Source organism: Mchenga conophoros, linkage group LG12, assembly GCF_057382185.1.
Source record: "Mchenga conophoros isolate Kocher_MC1m ecotype Shallow Benthic linkage group LG12, M_conophoros_male_GT1.1, whole genome shotgun sequence".
NCBI lineage: Eukaryota > Metazoa > Chordata > Actinopteri > Cichliformes > Cichlidae > Mchenga > Mchenga conophoros.
In genome coordinates this window covers 17,609,598-17,627,959 of record NC_140537.1, presented here as the reverse complement: position 1 = coordinate 17,627,959, position 18,362 = coordinate 17,609,598, and the positions used below count along the sequence as shown (strand labels likewise).

General features: G+C 43.1%; 1 protein-coding gene and 1 long non-coding RNA gene across 3 annotated transcripts; one reads left to right on the top strand and one right to left on the bottom strand.

The window, feature by feature from the left end:
• Nucleotides 1–12,432: 12,432 nt before the first annotated feature.
• Nucleotides 12,433–14,951, top strand: LOC146562396 (uncharacterized). 2 transcript variants are annotated; one of them, XR_014894539.1, is made up of 3 exons: nt 12,433–12,532; nt 14,267–14,397; nt 14,669–14,951. It is a non-coding gene; the product is annotated as an uncharacterized LOC146562396 (long non-coding RNA). The 2 variants fall into 2 exon arrangements; XR_014894540.1 differs by having other exon boundaries at nt 12,434–12,538.
• LOC146562395 (arrestin domain-containing protein 3-like) lies at nt 14,412–17,935 on the bottom strand. The gene is made up of 6 exons (XM_085293115.1): nt 17,692–17,935; nt 17,143–17,200; nt 16,877–17,024; nt 16,489–16,585; nt 16,150–16,406; nt 14,412–15,968 (listed from the first exon to the last, which is right to left on the bottom strand). The coding sequence occupies exons 1-6, from the start codon at nt 17,933–17,935 to the stop codon at nt 15,606–15,608; spliced, it is 1,167 nt and encodes a 388-aa protein (XP_085149241.1). The 3' UTR covers nt 14,412–15,605.
• Between the last annotated feature and the right edge of the window lie 427 nt (nt 17,936–18,362).

Genomic DNA, 18,362 nt, shown 5'->3' with positions numbered 1-18,362 from the left:
GTAAACAAGCTTATTAAAATGTATTTTAACTGGTTTACTTTATATTCGTTTTTTATTTCAATGTAATAATTGTACAAAAACCAAACTTCACTGTGAATTTTACATTTATCAACAAGTATACCATTATGTATTCTGCATTATCACTATATTTTCCATGGTGAAATTCTGGCAACCACAGCTGCCAGTATTTTACCGTAATATTCAACTTTTTAATATTTATTTTATTCAGTTTCACTGTATTTTACAACGCAAAACTGTAATCAGGTTAATGGAGTGTTTGTTGTTTTTACATGAGTTACCATGAACAGGTTTATGATTCTTTATTGTGAAGTTTACATTTATCATCAAAGTATACCGTTATATATTCTACATTATCACTATATTTTCCACGGTGAAATTCTGGCAACTACAGCTGCCAGTAATTTACCGTAATATTCAACTTTTTAGGTATGATACTGTATTATTTTATACAGTTTCACTATATTTAACAAAGTAAGACTGTAATCAGGTTAACGGAATGTCTGTTGTTTTCACATGAATTTATGTTTAAATTCAGTCATTTACTGTAAAAAAATAATTATTATTTACTGTGAAATTTAAGGTTACCAAAATAGGATACCGTTTTGTGTTCTACATTTACAATTTATTTTTCACGGTGAAATTCTGGCAACCACAGCTGCCAGTAATTCACCGTAAATTCTACAATATTTTTTTTACAGTGTAACATCCATCCTGGACAACACCTCCCACCCCCTGCATGAGACTGTACAAGTACTGAGCAGCTCGTTCAGCAGTAGACTTTTACACTCACAGTGTAGGCAGTAGCGCTACCGCAGGTCATTCTTTCCAGCAGCTGTCGGACTCTATAATGCAGTAAAAAGTAAAAAGTAATGCCAACCCCAATGTTTAGTGGAGGATTCTCTGCATTCTTTTCCATCATGCTACACTCTGGAACACACACCCCAACTTTTTTTTATAGCCCATCCTCGGGCATTCTGTTTAATATATCGAGCTTGGGGTTTCCCAAAGTTCTCATGGGCAGATCTCCTAAGACCCTCCTGAGCAGTAGGGACCGATTAGTGAGAGGGGGGATAGTGAACTGATCCTGGCTGTGCCGTGCTCCATAAAAGCAACCACTGATCCGAGACTGTTGCTATATCATGTGTGGCTGTAGTCTGTTTCTGGGATGCTACCTCCTGTTGCATAGTTATCTGATGGTAGAAAAGTGCAGAAGCGCAGATGATTGCGATGAACCACTCTGACAGGACCATCCTTACCTTCCGGCCAAATTCTGTAAACTGAATTTGTAGGGCTTGGGTGACTGGCAATGATTTGGATCTTTTCCTCCCAATGTGCTGCCAGTTTACCTTGTCTCTTCTTGTTTTATAGACTAAAACACTCTCCTGGGAGCAATGGAGCTGCTCTAGCTCGAACATCATACCTGTCCTTCATCCGGCTTGCAGCCTTCTCCACTGTTCTTCTCCACCATGCTAAACTCTGCAACATATTTACAAACAAAGGTAGTTTCATCTATGAGGTAATGTAATATCACTTTCATTCCTTGGTGTAATACTGAACTGAGATTGTGTTACAGTTATGGATAGTGGGAATGGCATCGTTAGGAATCTTTAACTTGCAGGAGGCTATTTGCTCTGAGTTTGGATGGATGATCTCCCAGATCATTTTGAACAGAGTACTCTCACTGGTTTTACTGTGGCTTTTGGTACCATATTTTTTGCTTAAGTCCCAATTTGAGTCTCGTGTCCTTGGAAGAACAGTTGCAGATTTAGGCAAAAACTGATTTCACCTGTCAAAAACAAACTAAATTAATAAATGTAACAATATTTGGTAACTCAAGCAGCTGCTACTTTACCTTGAGAACAAACTCCTCTGTTAATGGAAGAAGACATTTGAATGTTTTCCTTGGAGGGGCCACTCTTCTTTTAGTTTACTAGATTAACATAATACCTCATGGAAATGCAGAAGAAAGGTGTATCAGGTAACTGTTTTTTATATTGTACTATTTTTATATGGTATATTATTCAATTTTATCTGAAATATATTTTAAAATGAAATGTATACATTTCATTTTAAAAGTTACAACACACTTTTAGATTTTGTTTTTTGTTTTTCTTGTATTTTAAAAGGCCATCACCAGTCCTGGAGATCTTTGCTTCAACCCTGTAGACAATTTCTCCATGTTTCCCCTGGAAGGATGAAAGCATGTTCCTGTGAAACAGAGCAGAGGAGAATATAGATATTTACAAAAAACAATCTATGACACGATATTAAAGCTGGTATGTAGAAATTCCTCCTTGCTCCTAAAAGTTTGGACCCCTCTGGGAAGTGAAGTAGCTGCAAGAGAATTTGTTTTATCTTTCCCTGTAGAGACCTTAAAAAAGCACCTTGCCCAAACTGGACTGATATATTTATGATTTACTGCTGATTATTTAAGTCAGTTTGTGTTCTCAAATGTACGTTTGCTTTTTAACCCCTTCAGTCTCCCTTTTATTCATCTTTTCTTTTCTATGCATCATTTCAGAGTTATTGCAATAGTTCAAATGTCTTTTAATTATAATGTACGTGCCAGTAACTGCAACATTAGTCAACATTCAAAACACACTTATTAGTTCTACACAGAGTTCCCAATGTCAATAAGTACTTTCCCTCTAATATTTCTTTAAATATTGTTGTCTCTGCACATCGCAAGTGTTTTAAATACAAAACTGGTCTATTTTTATTCACATTTTTTAAAGATTACACTCTAGCCAGAACACCATGGCTTCAAACTAATACCTTTAATGTCAGAACAACAAAACTGTCCAAGTTTTAAATGAGTAAAACTTTCTACCATCGCCCTTTTCTTTAAGTATTTCTTCACTTTGAAATATCTCCTTTAACCCTTTAAGACCTACCATAGAACCAAGTCCGCCAGAGCTTATAGTATATTTTTACATGCTGTGGAGCCATTTTTTGGAGCATTTCAAGTTGCTATACATCAATACAACCATTATAGCCCAAATTTTAATAATATGTCTGCATTAAGTGCATAGTAATTACATAAATTGCAAAAAAGTGCAATAAACTACAAAAAAATTGAAAATCGTTTTTGATTTTTTAACATATATTTCTAGTTAGAGAAATTTAAGAGGCTTATCCCTCAAAACTGTAAATACAAAAAAGTTGCACAAACTAGTTTCCCACCAAAGGAAATTTATTTTAAGTGTCTTCATAGTTTTATTTTTGAGATACACCAATTTTCATATACTGCAGGAAAAACGAAAAAATATATTATAGTACAAATTTGCAAAATAACAGCATATGCATCAAAATAAAATATTTCCAGCAGTGCAATATGAGTCCTCAGCATCCCAGAAACGACACAGAAAGTCATAAAGTCAAACATAACTTTTAAAAACACAAGTATAGGCTCATAAGGCCACGATGGTAAAAAACTACATTTCCGCAAAATGACGTCACTTCCGGTTTAGGGCAGGTCATGCGGTCACGTGATAGTTCACGCCAGAGGTGGGACCAAGTCATTGTTTTGCAAGTCTCAAGTAAGTCTCAAGTCTTTATCCTCAAGTCTCAAGTCAAGTTTCAAGTAATGTCAGGCAAGTCAGAGTCGAGTCTCAAGTCACTGGTGTAAAAGTCCGAGTAAAGTCACAAGTCTGAAATTTTGAATTTCAAGTCCTTTCGAGTCTTTAAAAAAAAACAACGAAAAAATAATGTTGCAGTTATGCTAAATGTAAATATTAGACCATGTAATTTTTAAATCTGTGTTTTTCTCAACACATGACAAAATAGTGAACTTAGAAAATATACACAAATTGTGAAATTGCACCTCTTTAAAATGCAGCTCAATTAAACCTAGCTCCAAGAATAATTTTCACCGACAGTTCTGAGATAAGCTGCATGTTATTCTTGGATGCGGTTGTAGGACCGGCTTTAAAATCACATGACAAAAATATCATACATATTAAAAAAAACTGCATCACCAACGTAGCCTGGACAACATTTGCTAGTTAGATGAAGTCAGCTATCTCATCGTAGCATATTTATATGCATATTTATAATTATACGGTTCTTGGAGTGAGTGCATACACTCATGAAGTTTAGTAACTTCAGGTCACTGCAACAAGCCCAGGTACAGTTTACCGCCGGATGGGTACAGGACCTTGAAATGCACCGTGTAGAACGAAAGACCATCGTACCTATCATAAGTTTACCAGTCTCACAAATCGTCTTCATAAATACACATTCGTTAACCGTTTATTAATATAACCTTTGAGCTCAAGGGTAATTAATTAGTAGTGGAAATAATTTCTGGTACGCGTTACAGAAATGTAGCAGTGACAATAATACTGTATGCTGTAATCGTACTGGGCAATTAGTGATACAAAAAACCTGTTTTATCCTGTGAATAAAAGCATTTGTTTTTGTCAATGTACCATAATAACAGAAGCGAAACGCAATATTGTGTCAGGACAATTTACTATTTATGCACAATAAATAAAGGAGCATAGCGCGACAATTTCTGTTCAGCGCCAGACTTGCTTGTAACCTATATCACCAATTATGTTATGAAAATGACGCATTAACTACTAAAAAACACTGACCTTCGTGTAAATGCTTGGAGCAGACTAACCTGTGAGCTGGAGTGTTCTGGGACGTTATATTTGGTCTTTGAATGGCTGCAATCCAGGCCATCCGTCGCGTCTTTGTTACTTCGGAAACATGGCTTGAACAATTTCTCTTCAACGACGTAATCCGATAACAACCGATCTCTTTACCCGTCGGCTTCCCGTGGCTGTCATGCGACCGGCTATTGCAGTTAATAATACAACAGCTTCTTGACATTTTTGTGTTTCTTTTTATCGCTGTGTGACTGATTTCAATTGAAAGCCTGCGTGCGCTAGTACCTCTTGCCACGAGTTCCCAGAATCCTTTGCGGTTTTACCCCTGAATGACATCACATTTTCAATCTCTATATAATATGTATGTTAAATTTTATATTTGGGGTGAAATATCAAGTCTTTTCAAGTAAACCGGTTCAAGTCCAATTCAAGTCCCAGGTCATTGGTCTAAAAGTCCAAGTCAAGTCACAAGTCTTAGAACATTTTTTCAAGTCAAGTCTAAAGTCATAAAATTAATGACTCGAGTCTGACTCCAGTCCAAGTCATGTGACTCGAGTCCACACCTCTGGTTCACGCTGATGGACGTAGGAAGTGTTACAAACAGCTGATCGGATCGGCAAAGCGTGTTTCTGGAATATTATGTTTGTGTTGCTGCAAGTGCTTTTTATGCAGTTTTTGCAAAGCTATATGTGGAAGGAAACTGTGACCTAGGACAAGCTGATGGCATAAGATGTAAGTACAACTCCTCCGGTTTCATATGCAAAAAAAATTATTGCGCTAGCTTACGTGGTTGCAGTGCTACCGGGATTTAAAAATAGTTACGCAAAATGGAGCGTGTCCGCTCCAACCAGCTTTAAAGGGTTAACAGCTGGAGGAGTACAAAGATGTACAAATGTGAGAATGTTGCATCCCTGAATAAGTTGGAAGTCAGAAATGGTCTGCCCTGAGACTGGTTAGTAATCCAATATAGCAGCACTGAACATAAACAGCAGTTAAACTGTAAACTTTGACCTACACTGCTGCTGTTGTGTATTTTTAACATACTGTGGCGAGCTCAGACAAGGAGGAGACAGAGGTTTTGTTTGGTCTTGCTTCCCGTCAGCTAGCCAGGGAGCACAGCCGTTTATTATCATTCGGCAAACGAGCACACATACTAACACCACCGCTCGGTGCAGCTCTAGTGCAACAACAACAACAAAAAAAGGCACTCTCCCACCAGGAAACACACAGTCGTAGAGAGAGCGCGTCACCTGTAACCATGGCAACATAACAACAGAACATAACTGTAAAAACAAAACCCCGAACAGCCCTGACCCGCTGCATAGCCCCCACCTAAGGAGTCAGTCGTCCCCGACAACCCCATTACCCCACACAAAGTCCTGCAAATGTCCAGGTGTCTTCTTCTGGCGCACCAGCCGATCTCGACCGGCGAGGGAAAAGTCACTCGGATCAGAACATGAGGTGCCACCAGCATCCCCTGCCCCGGCGTCTGCTGGAGCGAGTGGTCGGTACTGCGAGGGCCTGTCCTGGTGCAACACCACCATGCGCCCCGGGCCCGGCATGCGGATACGGTACACCACTTCTGTTAGCCGCTCCACGACCTCCGCTGGCCCTTGCCAGTGACTGCAGAGTTTGGGGGACACCCCTCTCTTGCGAACTGGGCAGTACACCCAAACCTTGTCGCCAGGCACAAAAACCCCCCTCGGCACTTGGTGTCGTAGGCTATTTTCTGTCGTACTCCGGCACTGGCCTGGGCCTGGCAGGTGTAGTCATGAACCACCTGCAGCCGCTCCCTCAGCTTCCTGTAGTAATCCATCTCTGGCCCACCGTCAATCTCCGGACCTGAACACCAGATCCACAGGTGTCCGGAGCTCCTGTCCAAACATCAAAGCGGCAGGTGTGCACTGGCTGGACTCCTGAACCGCAGTCCGATACGACCAAAGGACCAGGGGCAGGTGTCGGTCCCAATCCCGCAGGTGGCGGCTGGTGAGAATAGCGAGCTGGGTGGCCAGCGTGCGGTTAAAGCGCTCGACCAAGCCGTCGCTTTGCAGGTGGAGCGGTGTGGTTCTTGTCTTCTCCACCCCCAGCTGCCGACAGATCTCCCCAAAGACCTTCGAAGTTACGCCCCTGGTCACTGTGACCCCAAAACAGGTGAGCATCTCCTCCACCAGTTTCTCCGCCGTCGTCGTTGCACTCTGGTCCGGCACCGCGTAGGCCTCTGGCCACTTTGTGAAATAGTCCATAGCCACCAACACATACCGGTTCCCTGACTCAGTAACGGGGAAAGGCCCTAGGACATCCACTCCCACTCACTCCATCTGGGCCCCCACCAGGTACTGCTGAAAGGGGGGCAGTGGAGCGTTGAGTTGGGATCTTCTGTGCCGTGCAGGTGTCACAGCAGTGCACATGAAGTTCCACATCCCGTCGACAGCCAGGCCAGTATAGCCGCCCACTGAGACGGCGGAGAGTTTTGGCATTACCATAGTGGCAGGCCCCCACCGAGCCGTGGACAAGCTCGAGCACCTGCGACCACAGCAACCAAGGCACCAACAGCTGCAGGAGATCTCTGCCCTGATCGGGAGCCTGCCATCTCCGGTACAGGAGGCCGTGGGTCTCCAGGTTGTTGTACTGGGAGTAGTAGGCCTTCACTTCGGGCCCCTGTCCCGACGCCCCCGTCCAGTCTGGGCGTTGCTCCGTCTCAAGCCAGGGCCCCACCTGAACCAACGTTGTGTCGGCCTCCTGCTCCCGCTTCAGCTGCTGCTGGCTGTGGCCTGAGCAGTAGCCACCCCCAGTGCCTCCTGGGCAGTTTCGGCAGCTCCCGCCGCGTCACGCAGTAGTTCCTCTCGGCTCTCCCCAGAGCACGGCTGAAGTATGCCACCACTTGTTCTCCGGCCTCGTCCTGCTGGGAAAGGACCGCCCCGACTCCTACATTGCTAGCGTCAGTGTCCACAATGAAAGGTTGCCGGGCGTCGAGGTCGGCCTGGACTGGAGCTCTAGTGAGGGCCTCCTTCAGCTGTTCAAAAGCCGCAGCGCAGACATCACCCCAGCCAAACGGCTGGCCCTTGTCAGTCAGGCGGTGGAGGGGGCTGGCTATCGTCGCGAACCTCTTGATGAACCGACGGTAGTAGGAGGCTAGGCCCAGGAAGTTCCGCAGTTCTTTGATGTTCGAGGGAGTCGGCCAGTCCCAGACCGCAGCCGCCTTTGCGGGGTCGGTGGCGATACCTTGGGCGCTGATCACATGGCCCAAGAACGTGGTCTCTCTTGTCAACAGCCGGCACTTCGCAGGGTTGAGCCGCAGCCCAGCTCGTCGGATGGCACTGAAGACCTCGCTCAGGTGAGACAGTGCACCAACAGATCATCCAGGTACACAACACAGCAGCTACGAGGGATGTTCACAAGCACCCTCTCCATCAGCCTCTCAAACGTCGCTGGCATATTGCAGAGCCCAAATGGCATGACCCTGAACTGCCACAGCCCCTGTCCAATGGTGAATGCAGTCTTAGGCCTTGCTTCGGGGGCTAGCTCCACCTGCCAGTAACCGCTGCGTAGGTCGAGGGAGCTGAACCAGCTGGAGCCAGTAATGTAATCCAGGGCCTCGTCGATCCGTGGAAGCGGGTACGAGTCCTTCTTGGTGACTGCATCGAGACGGCGAAAATCCACGCAGAACCTCGGGCTGCCATCCTTCTTTCCCACCAGGACCACGGGTGCCGCCCATGGGCTGTTGGACGGCTCGATCACCCCAGCCGCAGCCATCTCACGGATCTTTTCCTCCGCCACCTGCCATTTTGAGAGGGGCAGCCAGTGTGGGCGCAGACGGATGGGTTGAGCAGAGCCGGTGTCGATGGTGTGCTGGACCAGCCCCGTCTGCCTGCAATCTTTGTCACTGGCGGCAAAGGTGTCCACATTCTCGTCCAGGAGGCCCCTTAACCGCTGGCACTGGTCAACGTTGAGACCTACGCTGCTGCGCTGCCACTGGTCATCAACAGCCTCGGTTGTCTCGGCCGAGGGAGATTTGTCAGACTGAGAGGCTGGGGATGAGGTGAGTAGAAATGACCCAGAGCCACCGACACCTGAAATCTGCTGAGCGGCAGCTGCCTGATGCCTGTCTTGTCTGTCTCTGGTCCCCTCCGCTCCCTGCTTTTGACCGCACTGAAGGGCAAGAGTCTCTGTGCCAAGAGTGATAACCTGCTTTGCGGTGTCAACGCAGCCCCCCCAGCGGGTCAGCAGATCAAGGCCGATGATGCACTGGTCTTGAATGTCAGCAAGCCACAAGTCGTGCACCAGCTCCAGATCCTTCACTCGGATCCGCAACGGTTTCTTCCCCCGCATGTCAGTTCTCTCCCCCGTCACTGTCATCAGCTGGGTGTCGGTGGGTGACCAACCCTTCACAAGCGGCCCGGACGTTCCAGGGAGCACACCAGGTCGTATTAGGGAAATGGTAGACCCCGTGTCCACCAGGGCCTGGCATGGCTGGTCCTCAACACAGCAGGTCAGGTAGAGTCCCTTGAGGTGCCCGACTTGACCCACCACCGTGCATCGTCCTTGGAGGGGGGCAGGAAGCTGGAGCGGTGGTCCCCTCGCTACACCGCTCCCACCCCGTTTCCCTGAGGCTGCGTAGTTCTGGTCTTCGGGGCGGGTGCTGGGCAGTCACGCGCCACGTGGCCGGACACATCGCACCGGTAGCAGCGGTTGGTCGGTCGACAAGGACGCCTCCGGGGCACCGAGGGCTGCAGCTGGCATATTTCCGCGACCTCCCCATCGCAGTCTCTGATTTGAGGGTGGTTTGGGGGGGGGCAAGTGCTGGTTAGGTCACAAGGTGAGCGCAAGCTCCTTGACCTAGCCCTTTCAGCCAGGGCTAGGTCAAGGAGTACCTACAGTGCATCTCCTTCAAATGCTAGCGCTAGGTGTGTAGCAGCCTCTTCGTCGCTCCAGCCACTATGCCTTGCGGCTAGCCAGATTTGTGAGAGGTAGGGCTCTAGCGGGGTTAGCTCGTTGTATTTCGGTACCTTAGCTGGCATTGTAGGCATAACTGTTGGGGGCTCGGTGTGTTGGTCGACAGAGGCAGCCCATGAAGCATTGCCCTAGTGTCTGTCGCGCCGTCGGGACCCGTCGGGGGACTTACATGGCCGCTCGCCTCCTCTCTCTTCAATCGCCAGCTTCCCAAGCAGCAAATGCTCTCGTCAACGGCTTGCTCCAGCCTCCGAATGTGTGTGATCTGGACACAAGCGATGGAGGCACAACTTGTAGAACTTTGGAAAGCTCATCCGAGCCTTTTTGATATGGCCTCACAAAATTATCACAACCACAACAACCGTGAAAATAGTTGGATTTACATTGTTGCTCAATCACAGCTGCTTTATCAATGTTTTTCGTTAGCAATTTAGCAACATGGTGACAGTGGCAGAGAAAAGGACATTAAAGAAACTGCTGGACATTATGAACAATGCTGGGCATCCTCTGCACACGGCCATAAACAATCAGAAGAGTCTGTTCAGTGACAGGTTGCTTCTCCCCAAGACAAGAACTAACAGACTTAAAAACTCCTTTGTCCCACACGCCATCAAACTGTTTAACTCCTCTCTGGAGGGGAGAGGGAGGGGAAACAGGAGGACAAAGGAGGGGGGAACAACTAAGCTGTAGTGCCTCTTCACCTCACTGTACAATACCTTGTGCAATACTTTTTGTAAATAGTCAACAGTGCAATAGACTCAATACTTGAAATGTGCAATTCACTTGTATTTTTATTTTTTATTCCTATTTATTCTATTTATCCCCTTTGTATATTTTATTTATATTTGTCTCTGTATTTATATATGTGTGTGTGTGTGTGTGTGTATATATATATATATATATATATATATATATATAACAATTCTGTAACTGTAACTTCGGTCGTTGCTGTGCTTTTTGGAAGTCGAATTTCCCAGAGGAACCCACCCGAGGGATTAATAAAGTTCTATCTTATCTTATCTTAACATTGATGGTGGTGTGCGTGTCTGTGTGAGTGAAAGACAGAGAGGGAGAGCGAGCGACAGATTTTCTGTTATAACCTTCATTTTATGGACGTACAGTGTGAGCACTCAGGTTGCATCAGAGCATCGGGCCGTATAGTGTGAGACCCTGCATCGTGACCTACGAACTTCTAACCCCTGCGAGTCAATCGTACAGTTTGAGCAGGAGTTGAATCGCGTGACAGAAAAAATTGCACAGTGTATGCCCAGCTTAAGCCATACATTTTTTTTAACTAAAATAAGTATCGCAAGCACAATAACTGTGCCTGTGATACTAACATGGCTCCACCTTGCCAAGAACCCAGACAGATCTTGTATTTCCTTGTTTTGTTTTTTCTGAAAAACGCTAACTCAAAAGGTTCTGACATCTGAGTTCAGAGGCCTCTGGACACATATTTATTTGTCATTACTACTGTTATATTAACTTGACAACCTTGTTTAACCAATGCAGCTTTCATAGTTCTGACATAATGCAAGAACTGCAGCTGCTTTGTGGTTTATTGACACCTGCAGACCTATTTGATCTGAAAACAAGGCAAAAGTCACAACCACTTAATCACATCATGGTTAAGTGAACTGTGCTACATGTAAGAAAGAATTTGAAATGACACATATTTGGACCGTTGTCTGGCATTTATGTATGAAAACAGGTCATATAACTCTAGTGTTAAAAAACTTACCAAGTATTAATGCCCTACATTGACAATATGTACCATGGAGTACATAAAAGCATCGTTTTTGAGTGCTTTATTTGCAGATTTGATTTTGGAAATGGTATGCAATACAAACGAAATGTTTTGTATATATAAGTGGTGAAAAGTAACTTGCTGTCTTATTTTCATCACATTATAATTCAGCTCTAATAAATGGTAAATGACCTGTATTTGTATAGCGCTTTACTTAGTCCCTAAGGACCCCAAAGCACTTTACACTACATTCAGTCATCTACCCATTCACACACTGGTGATGGCAAGCCACAGCTGCCCTGGGGCTCACTGACAGAGCCGAGGCTGCCGGACACTGGCACCACTGGGCCCTGTCGGAGCCAGGGCTCAAACCGGGAGCCTTCCGATTACAAACTGAACTGCCAACTCTTGAGCCACGATCGCCCCACTGACATAATAAATGTCAGTGGGAATTATACTTTATGCTTCTGTAAATTTAAATGAAAGCTTTGGTATTTTATAAAAATGTAAAAAAAAAATATGAATGAATTTTTAGTTTTCTTAAACTGTCCCATGCTTTATACTAGAAGATTTAAAAAAAAGTGTCACTTTTCATGTACTTCACTCTACTTTACATGATAACTACTTTTCATGATACTGCCTAAGGAAAGTATGTGTTAAGGGTGGTGACTTAGTGAACCCAGACGCGGACCTCTCGTTAAAGTTGAACAGTGTCTTTATTTACAGTGAAGCCAATCCACAGTTATCCACAGTGCAAGTCCCTTCAGTGCTCCTCTCCCCGTCTGCCCTCGGGTGTCCACACAACTCCCGTGAATCAGTGACGTCTCTCCTTCCGTCTCTCCGTCTCATCCGCTTCCCGAGAAAAGGCAAAACAGACACGGTTAGCCTCCCTCCGCTACCAACCACTTGTTTTACCCTTGCTGAGCTCGAGTCACTACCAGGCTTGGTGCAATACTCCAGCGCTGTCTATCACCCAGCCACACCATTAAATAGCTCTGCCAACGACGGTGGATGATGTTGGAATCAGTCGCAGGTGGGACAGCTCAGAGTGGCAGCACTTCCGGGTCGGAGATCTCCCGTTGCTACGCGACCGCGTAACAATCGCAGCGGGGCCGGAGAGGAAAGACAGAGCGAGAGAGAGGAGAACAAACACACACATACACACAGGTCGCCGGTCGGGGCACCGTCAGACCTGACAGTATGTGTAAGATAAATAGAATTCGTCCGAGCACAGATTCCTGTGGAACTAACCAATTACAGGGAGTGCAGAATTATTAGGCAAATGAGTATTTGGTCCACATCATCCTCTTCATGCATGTTGTCTAACTCCAAGCTGTATAGGCTCGAAAGCCTACTACCAATTAAGCATATTAGGTGATGTGCATCTCTGTAATGAGAAGGGGTGTGGTCTAATGACATCAACACCCTATATCAGGTGTGCATAATTATTAGGCAACGTCCTTTCCTTTGGCAAAATGGGTCAAAAGAAGGACTTGACAGGCTCAGAAAAGTCAAAAATAGTGAGATATCTTGCAGAGGGATGCAGCAGTCTCAAAATTGCAAAGCTTCTGAAGCGTGATCATCGAACAATCAAGCGTTTCATTCAAAATAGTCAACAGGGTCGCAAGTAGCGTGTGGAAAAACCAAGGCGCCAAATAACTGCCCATGAACTGAGAAAAGTCAAGCGTGCAGCTGCCAAGATGCCACTTGCCACCAGTTTGGCCATATTTCAGAGCTGCAACATCACTGGAGTGCCCAAGAGCACAAGGTGTGCAATACCCAGAGACATGGCCAAGGTAAGAAAGGCTGAAAGACAACCACCACTGAACAAGACACACAAGCTGAAACGTCAAGACTGGGCCAAGAAATATCTCAAGACTGATTTTTCTAAGGTTTTATGCACTGATGAAATGAGAGTGAGTCTTGATGGGCCAGATGGATGGGCCCGTGGCTGGATTGGTAAAGGGCAGAGAGCTCCAGTCAGACTCAGATGCCAGCAAGGTGGAGGTGGAGTACTGGTTTGGGCTGGTATCATCAAAGATGAGCTTGTGGGGCCTTTTCGGGTTGAGGATGGAGTCAAGCTCAACTCCCAGTCCTACTGCCAGTTTCTGGAAGACACCTTCTTCAAGCAGTGGTACAGGAAGAAGTCTGCATCCTTCAAGAAAAACATGATTTTCATGCAGGACAATGCTCCATCACACGCGTCCAAGTACTCCACAGCGTGGCTGGCAAGAAAGGGTATAAAAGAAGAAAAACTAATGACATGGCCTCCTTGTTCACCTGATCTGAACCCCATTGAGAACCTGTGGTCCATCATCAAATGTGAGATTTACAAGGAGGGAAAACAGTACACCTCTCTGAACAGTGTCTGGGAGGCTGTGGTTGCTGCTGCACGCAATGTTGATGGTGAACAGATCAAAACACTGACAGAATCCATGGATGGCAGGCTTTTGAGTGTCCTTGCAAAGAAAGGTGGCTATATTGGTCGCTGATTTGTTTTTGTTTTGTTTTTGAATGTCAGAAATGTATATTTGTGAATGTGGAGATGTTATATTGGTTTCACTGGTAAAAATAAATAATTGAAATGGGTATATATTTGTTTTTTGTTAAGTTGCCTAATAATTATGCACAGTAATAGTCACCTGCACACACAGATATCCCCCTAAAATAGCTAAAACTAAAAACTACTTCCAAAAACATTCAGCTTTGATATTAATGAGTTTTTTGGGTTCATTGAGAACATGGTTGTTGTTCAATAATAAAATCATTCCTCAAAAATACAACTTGCCTAATAATTCTGCACTCCCTGTATGTCTTCAACAGTTTGCTGTTAAGAAGTAGAGTTAACAGTATTTCAGCAACGTTTAGGATTCATTTTCATGATTCCGATGGATTAAGCATTATTTATGTTTTTGTTTGTTTAAAACTTCAGGCTGTCTCTTGGGACCTAGTACAGAATATTTTTTCACTGCCCAAAATCTGTCAGTAATGGTTTGGCTTTACATAATGATCTTAACCAAGAGGAAGAGAGAGCAACACATCATCAAAAAGCAGCTGCAGCAGGTAGTGTGGTTGAACTTTTATTGATTTATTTATTTCAAAATAACAGATGGTATAGGTATATGTATTTGGCTGGTTCTGAAATCATACCACCATGTCTTTGTATGTCTGACCGCACTAAGAAACATAAAGGTCATGACCATAGGTGAGAGTGGAGATATAAATCGGCCAGTAAATCTAGAGCCTCGCTTTTACGCTCTGCTTTTTCTTTCTTTTTCTTTTTCTCTTCTCTTTGATCTCTCCCCTCCCTCTTCCCTCTCCCCTCTACCTTCAGCTAAGGATCATGGCCTCAGACTCGGAAGTGCTAATTCTCACACTGGAATGGCTGCGAACCACCTTGCGAGCTGGGGGCCACCACTTGATAAACAGAACCACATCATCTGTGAAATACAGAGACAAGATTCTGAGACTACCCAAGTTGCTGTCAAGTGGCCTTTTGCCACTTGCCGACTATATCTAGTCTAGGCTTAATTATTCTTTCAAAATGTATAATCACCTCCTGCTGTTCTGATACTACTTCACTTGTCTCTGTATAGAATTGAACATTTTAAGATAAAATCAGGTTTACAAAAATCGAGTTTCAAAATAAAAAGTAGATAAATAACATGATTAAAAAAATAAGCAAAGATTACAATGATGACTAAAAAAGTTATTTAAGAAGAAAGAAAGAAAAGTATAAAACCCTTGGGATAAATTTGTGAAAGAAGAAAATATAATAATAAAATTATAATGAATGAGATAAAAATACATATACATACATATGCTTTATTAGAGGTGATTGACGACTGCAACTTAGCTATACAGTGTTCCCTTGTTTATCATGGGAGTTACATTCTAAAAATAACTAAATAATAAGTGAAATCCGAAAAGTAGCAAACTTTATTTTTATAGATGTTTTAAGGCTGTAAAATCCCTCACTACACACTTTATACACTTTTCTCAGACAGGCATGAACATCTTCACACTTTTTTCTCCTGTTTAAACCCCCTCAAAGTTCAAATCTTCGTAGAAAAATAAGCCTGGTATTATAAAATGAAACCAAAGAATTGTTTTGTGCTCTTGTTTCAACACCCACCTAAGCCACACACATGCTTTTGTATCTCACTTCTAATTTTCAGAACTTTCACTACCCTGTTTAACAGGTACCTGGCCCTTATTGTTAATCTTTAGCCTATTCACTTAATCCAGTTCAACTTGCACAATCACTCATTCTAATGCTGGTAAATGGAAGTAGATAATGGAGATGGTTCTCCCTGCAGAATAGCTGGTTGCTGCATTGAATCCACTGTGAAAGCTGGAGCTGAGAGCCCCAGTGAAGTAGCACCTTGAGGCAACTGGTTATAATTGCCTCCTTTTATGTCATCATCCTGAGGGGGATCGGGGATGGGGTATTGGCAAGCACCCGAGGCTGTAGGTACAGCATGTACATTGTAACTGGTGGCCTTGGCTGCCCCACCCTCCCCCACAGATTGTCCTAAAGCCTCATCGGGCCATATGGAAGCAAGTCTGGAAGGAAGGATGACCAGTGGAAACGTCACTTCTGGGTCAAAGGCAAAACTAATGTCCAGATACACCTGGGAAACAGTCAGAAATGGAAAAAAGAAATGTTTAAATAAAGATTGTTATCCGTTATATAGTTATAAAGATACTGAGTTAAGACACATATTTCCTGTTACTTATTTACCCATGATCGTTTACAAATGAAGGAGTTTCATTGCTAAGATATCATGATATCACTATGAAATTGTTTCATACCTTGACATAATATTCAACTGAAATAATATCACAGTTATGGAGAGTGGGGGCAATGTCACCAGGAATCTTAATTTTGCAGGACACAGTTTGCTCTGAGTTTGGACTGATAGTGTCCCCGACCATTTTGCACAGAGTCTTGAAGGTGGGATTAGTATGTTTCTTGCAGCTGTACACTATTTTCTGTTGAAGTTTGAATTTGGGTCTCATTTCCTTGGAAGAGGAGTTGCATATTTTGGCAACAACAGATAAAGTTTCTCCTGTCAAAAACAAATCATAGAAATAAACTGCATTTTTTAAAAATCTATCAGCATTTGTCTTTTCATGTTGCAGATATTTTACCTGGAGAACAAACACCTCTATTAATAGTGGCAGACATCTGGACCTGTCCCCTGGAGCGACCACCCATGTTTTTACTCACTGAACCAGATTGTGGATCCTGTAATAGAACATGCAGATAAAGATTTCCCCAGGGCAACTTAATTCCTCAAATGACCAAATTGCAGAATAATCTACTTCCTTTTTTTTGTAAACTTAAGACCAAATTCTGGTAAACATCATAAACACAGAACTCCCTGTGTTACAACTGGCGACTCCTAATGAAACATATGAAACTGTAACAGGACATTCAGGTTTTTAAATCATATAAGATTTTGTCTTATATATTTTTCATTTAGCATTTACAACACACGCTCTAAATATTTATAACATATATCAAGGCAGTGTTTACCATCATTTGGACAGTGTGTGGACTGGACCTGGACATAAACTTGATCTCTTTTTGTGCATCAGAGGACCAATGCCAGCTCCTAGCTATCTTTGCTTCCATGATGTAGGAAATTCTTCCGTTTTTCCCCTGGAAGGATGAAGGCATGTCACTGTAACAAAAAAATAAAATAAAAACAGTGGAGATTGTATTAAAATAATGTCATAACTATGCAAAAGGAAACTGTTATAACACAGTATTAATCTTTGAGGCTAGACATCTCCACTTACCAGTCTGGAAGTTTAAATGCGAAGAATAAACTGTTGACCCCCTGGGGAAGTACAGTGCCTGCAAGACAAGGTTGCTTAACTTTTCCTACACAGAGCAAGAGTGATATATTTACGATTTACTACTTTTCATTTAATTCAGACCATCAAAATGTGCTGTTTACTTCATGTCTGGTACACCGTTGAATCGGTTACTTCTTTCTATTGTCCATCACTTTTGTGATCATGATCACATCATGACTTATGTCATTGCTTTAATAGATATAGATAATAGTTTTTGTTTGTTTTTTTAATCTGTCAATAACTACAAAAGACTATTAACTTAAATTTTAAAAAAAATTGCACACTTTTTCAAAAACTATCAACTTCACAAACAACTCTTTTTTTTTAAAGTAAGATTTCTTTAAAAAAAAAAATCTTATAATTCCCACATTGCGTTTATCATTGTTACCATTACACGTTATCCGCTGCTTCACTCCAAAGCTTCAAAATTCCCATCCGACACATTTAATTTCAAAATAACTCTGAGTTTAAAATACTTAAACCACTTACCTTTAGGATTTTTTTCAACTACATAGCTCTTCACTTTGAAATATCTCCTCTGCGCAAAGTATTTTGTGTCGCCGTCTGACCACTGCGCGAAAGCGTCTCCTTTGATTTTCAGAGAAACGCTCTTGACTTTGACGTCTTTTGTCAGTCTGAAAATCACTGCGCCTACAATAATATCTCCCGGAGAGACAGTATCATCGTCGTTGGTCGCTGTGTAAATCACATTAAAGTCCTTTATCGGAGACATTTTAGATCTGAGTGAAATGATTTGCGTTTCCCGTCACTGATAAACGGATCTGAATGGTGTGATTGGAGGCTCCTCCCTGTGAGTGACACCGTAATTTTGGACTGTAGCCGACACTAAAAGGTTTGGGACATTTATTACATTTATATATGATGATCGGCATAATGAATAACCACAGTTAAGGTGATTGAATGCTGATGAATATCACAATAACTCACAATTTTGTAATTCATATAATTCTCATTTAAATTGTTTATCTGTAACATTTAAAGACTGAACCAGTTAGTGGGGTTTCTGCCAAAATTATAATATAATTATATAATATTTATACAATAAAATATATATTATATTTTTATACATTAATACTGTTGCAGTTAAAGCAGTTGGAAAATAATCAAAGAGTATGTTTAATAGTCAGTAAAACCTTATA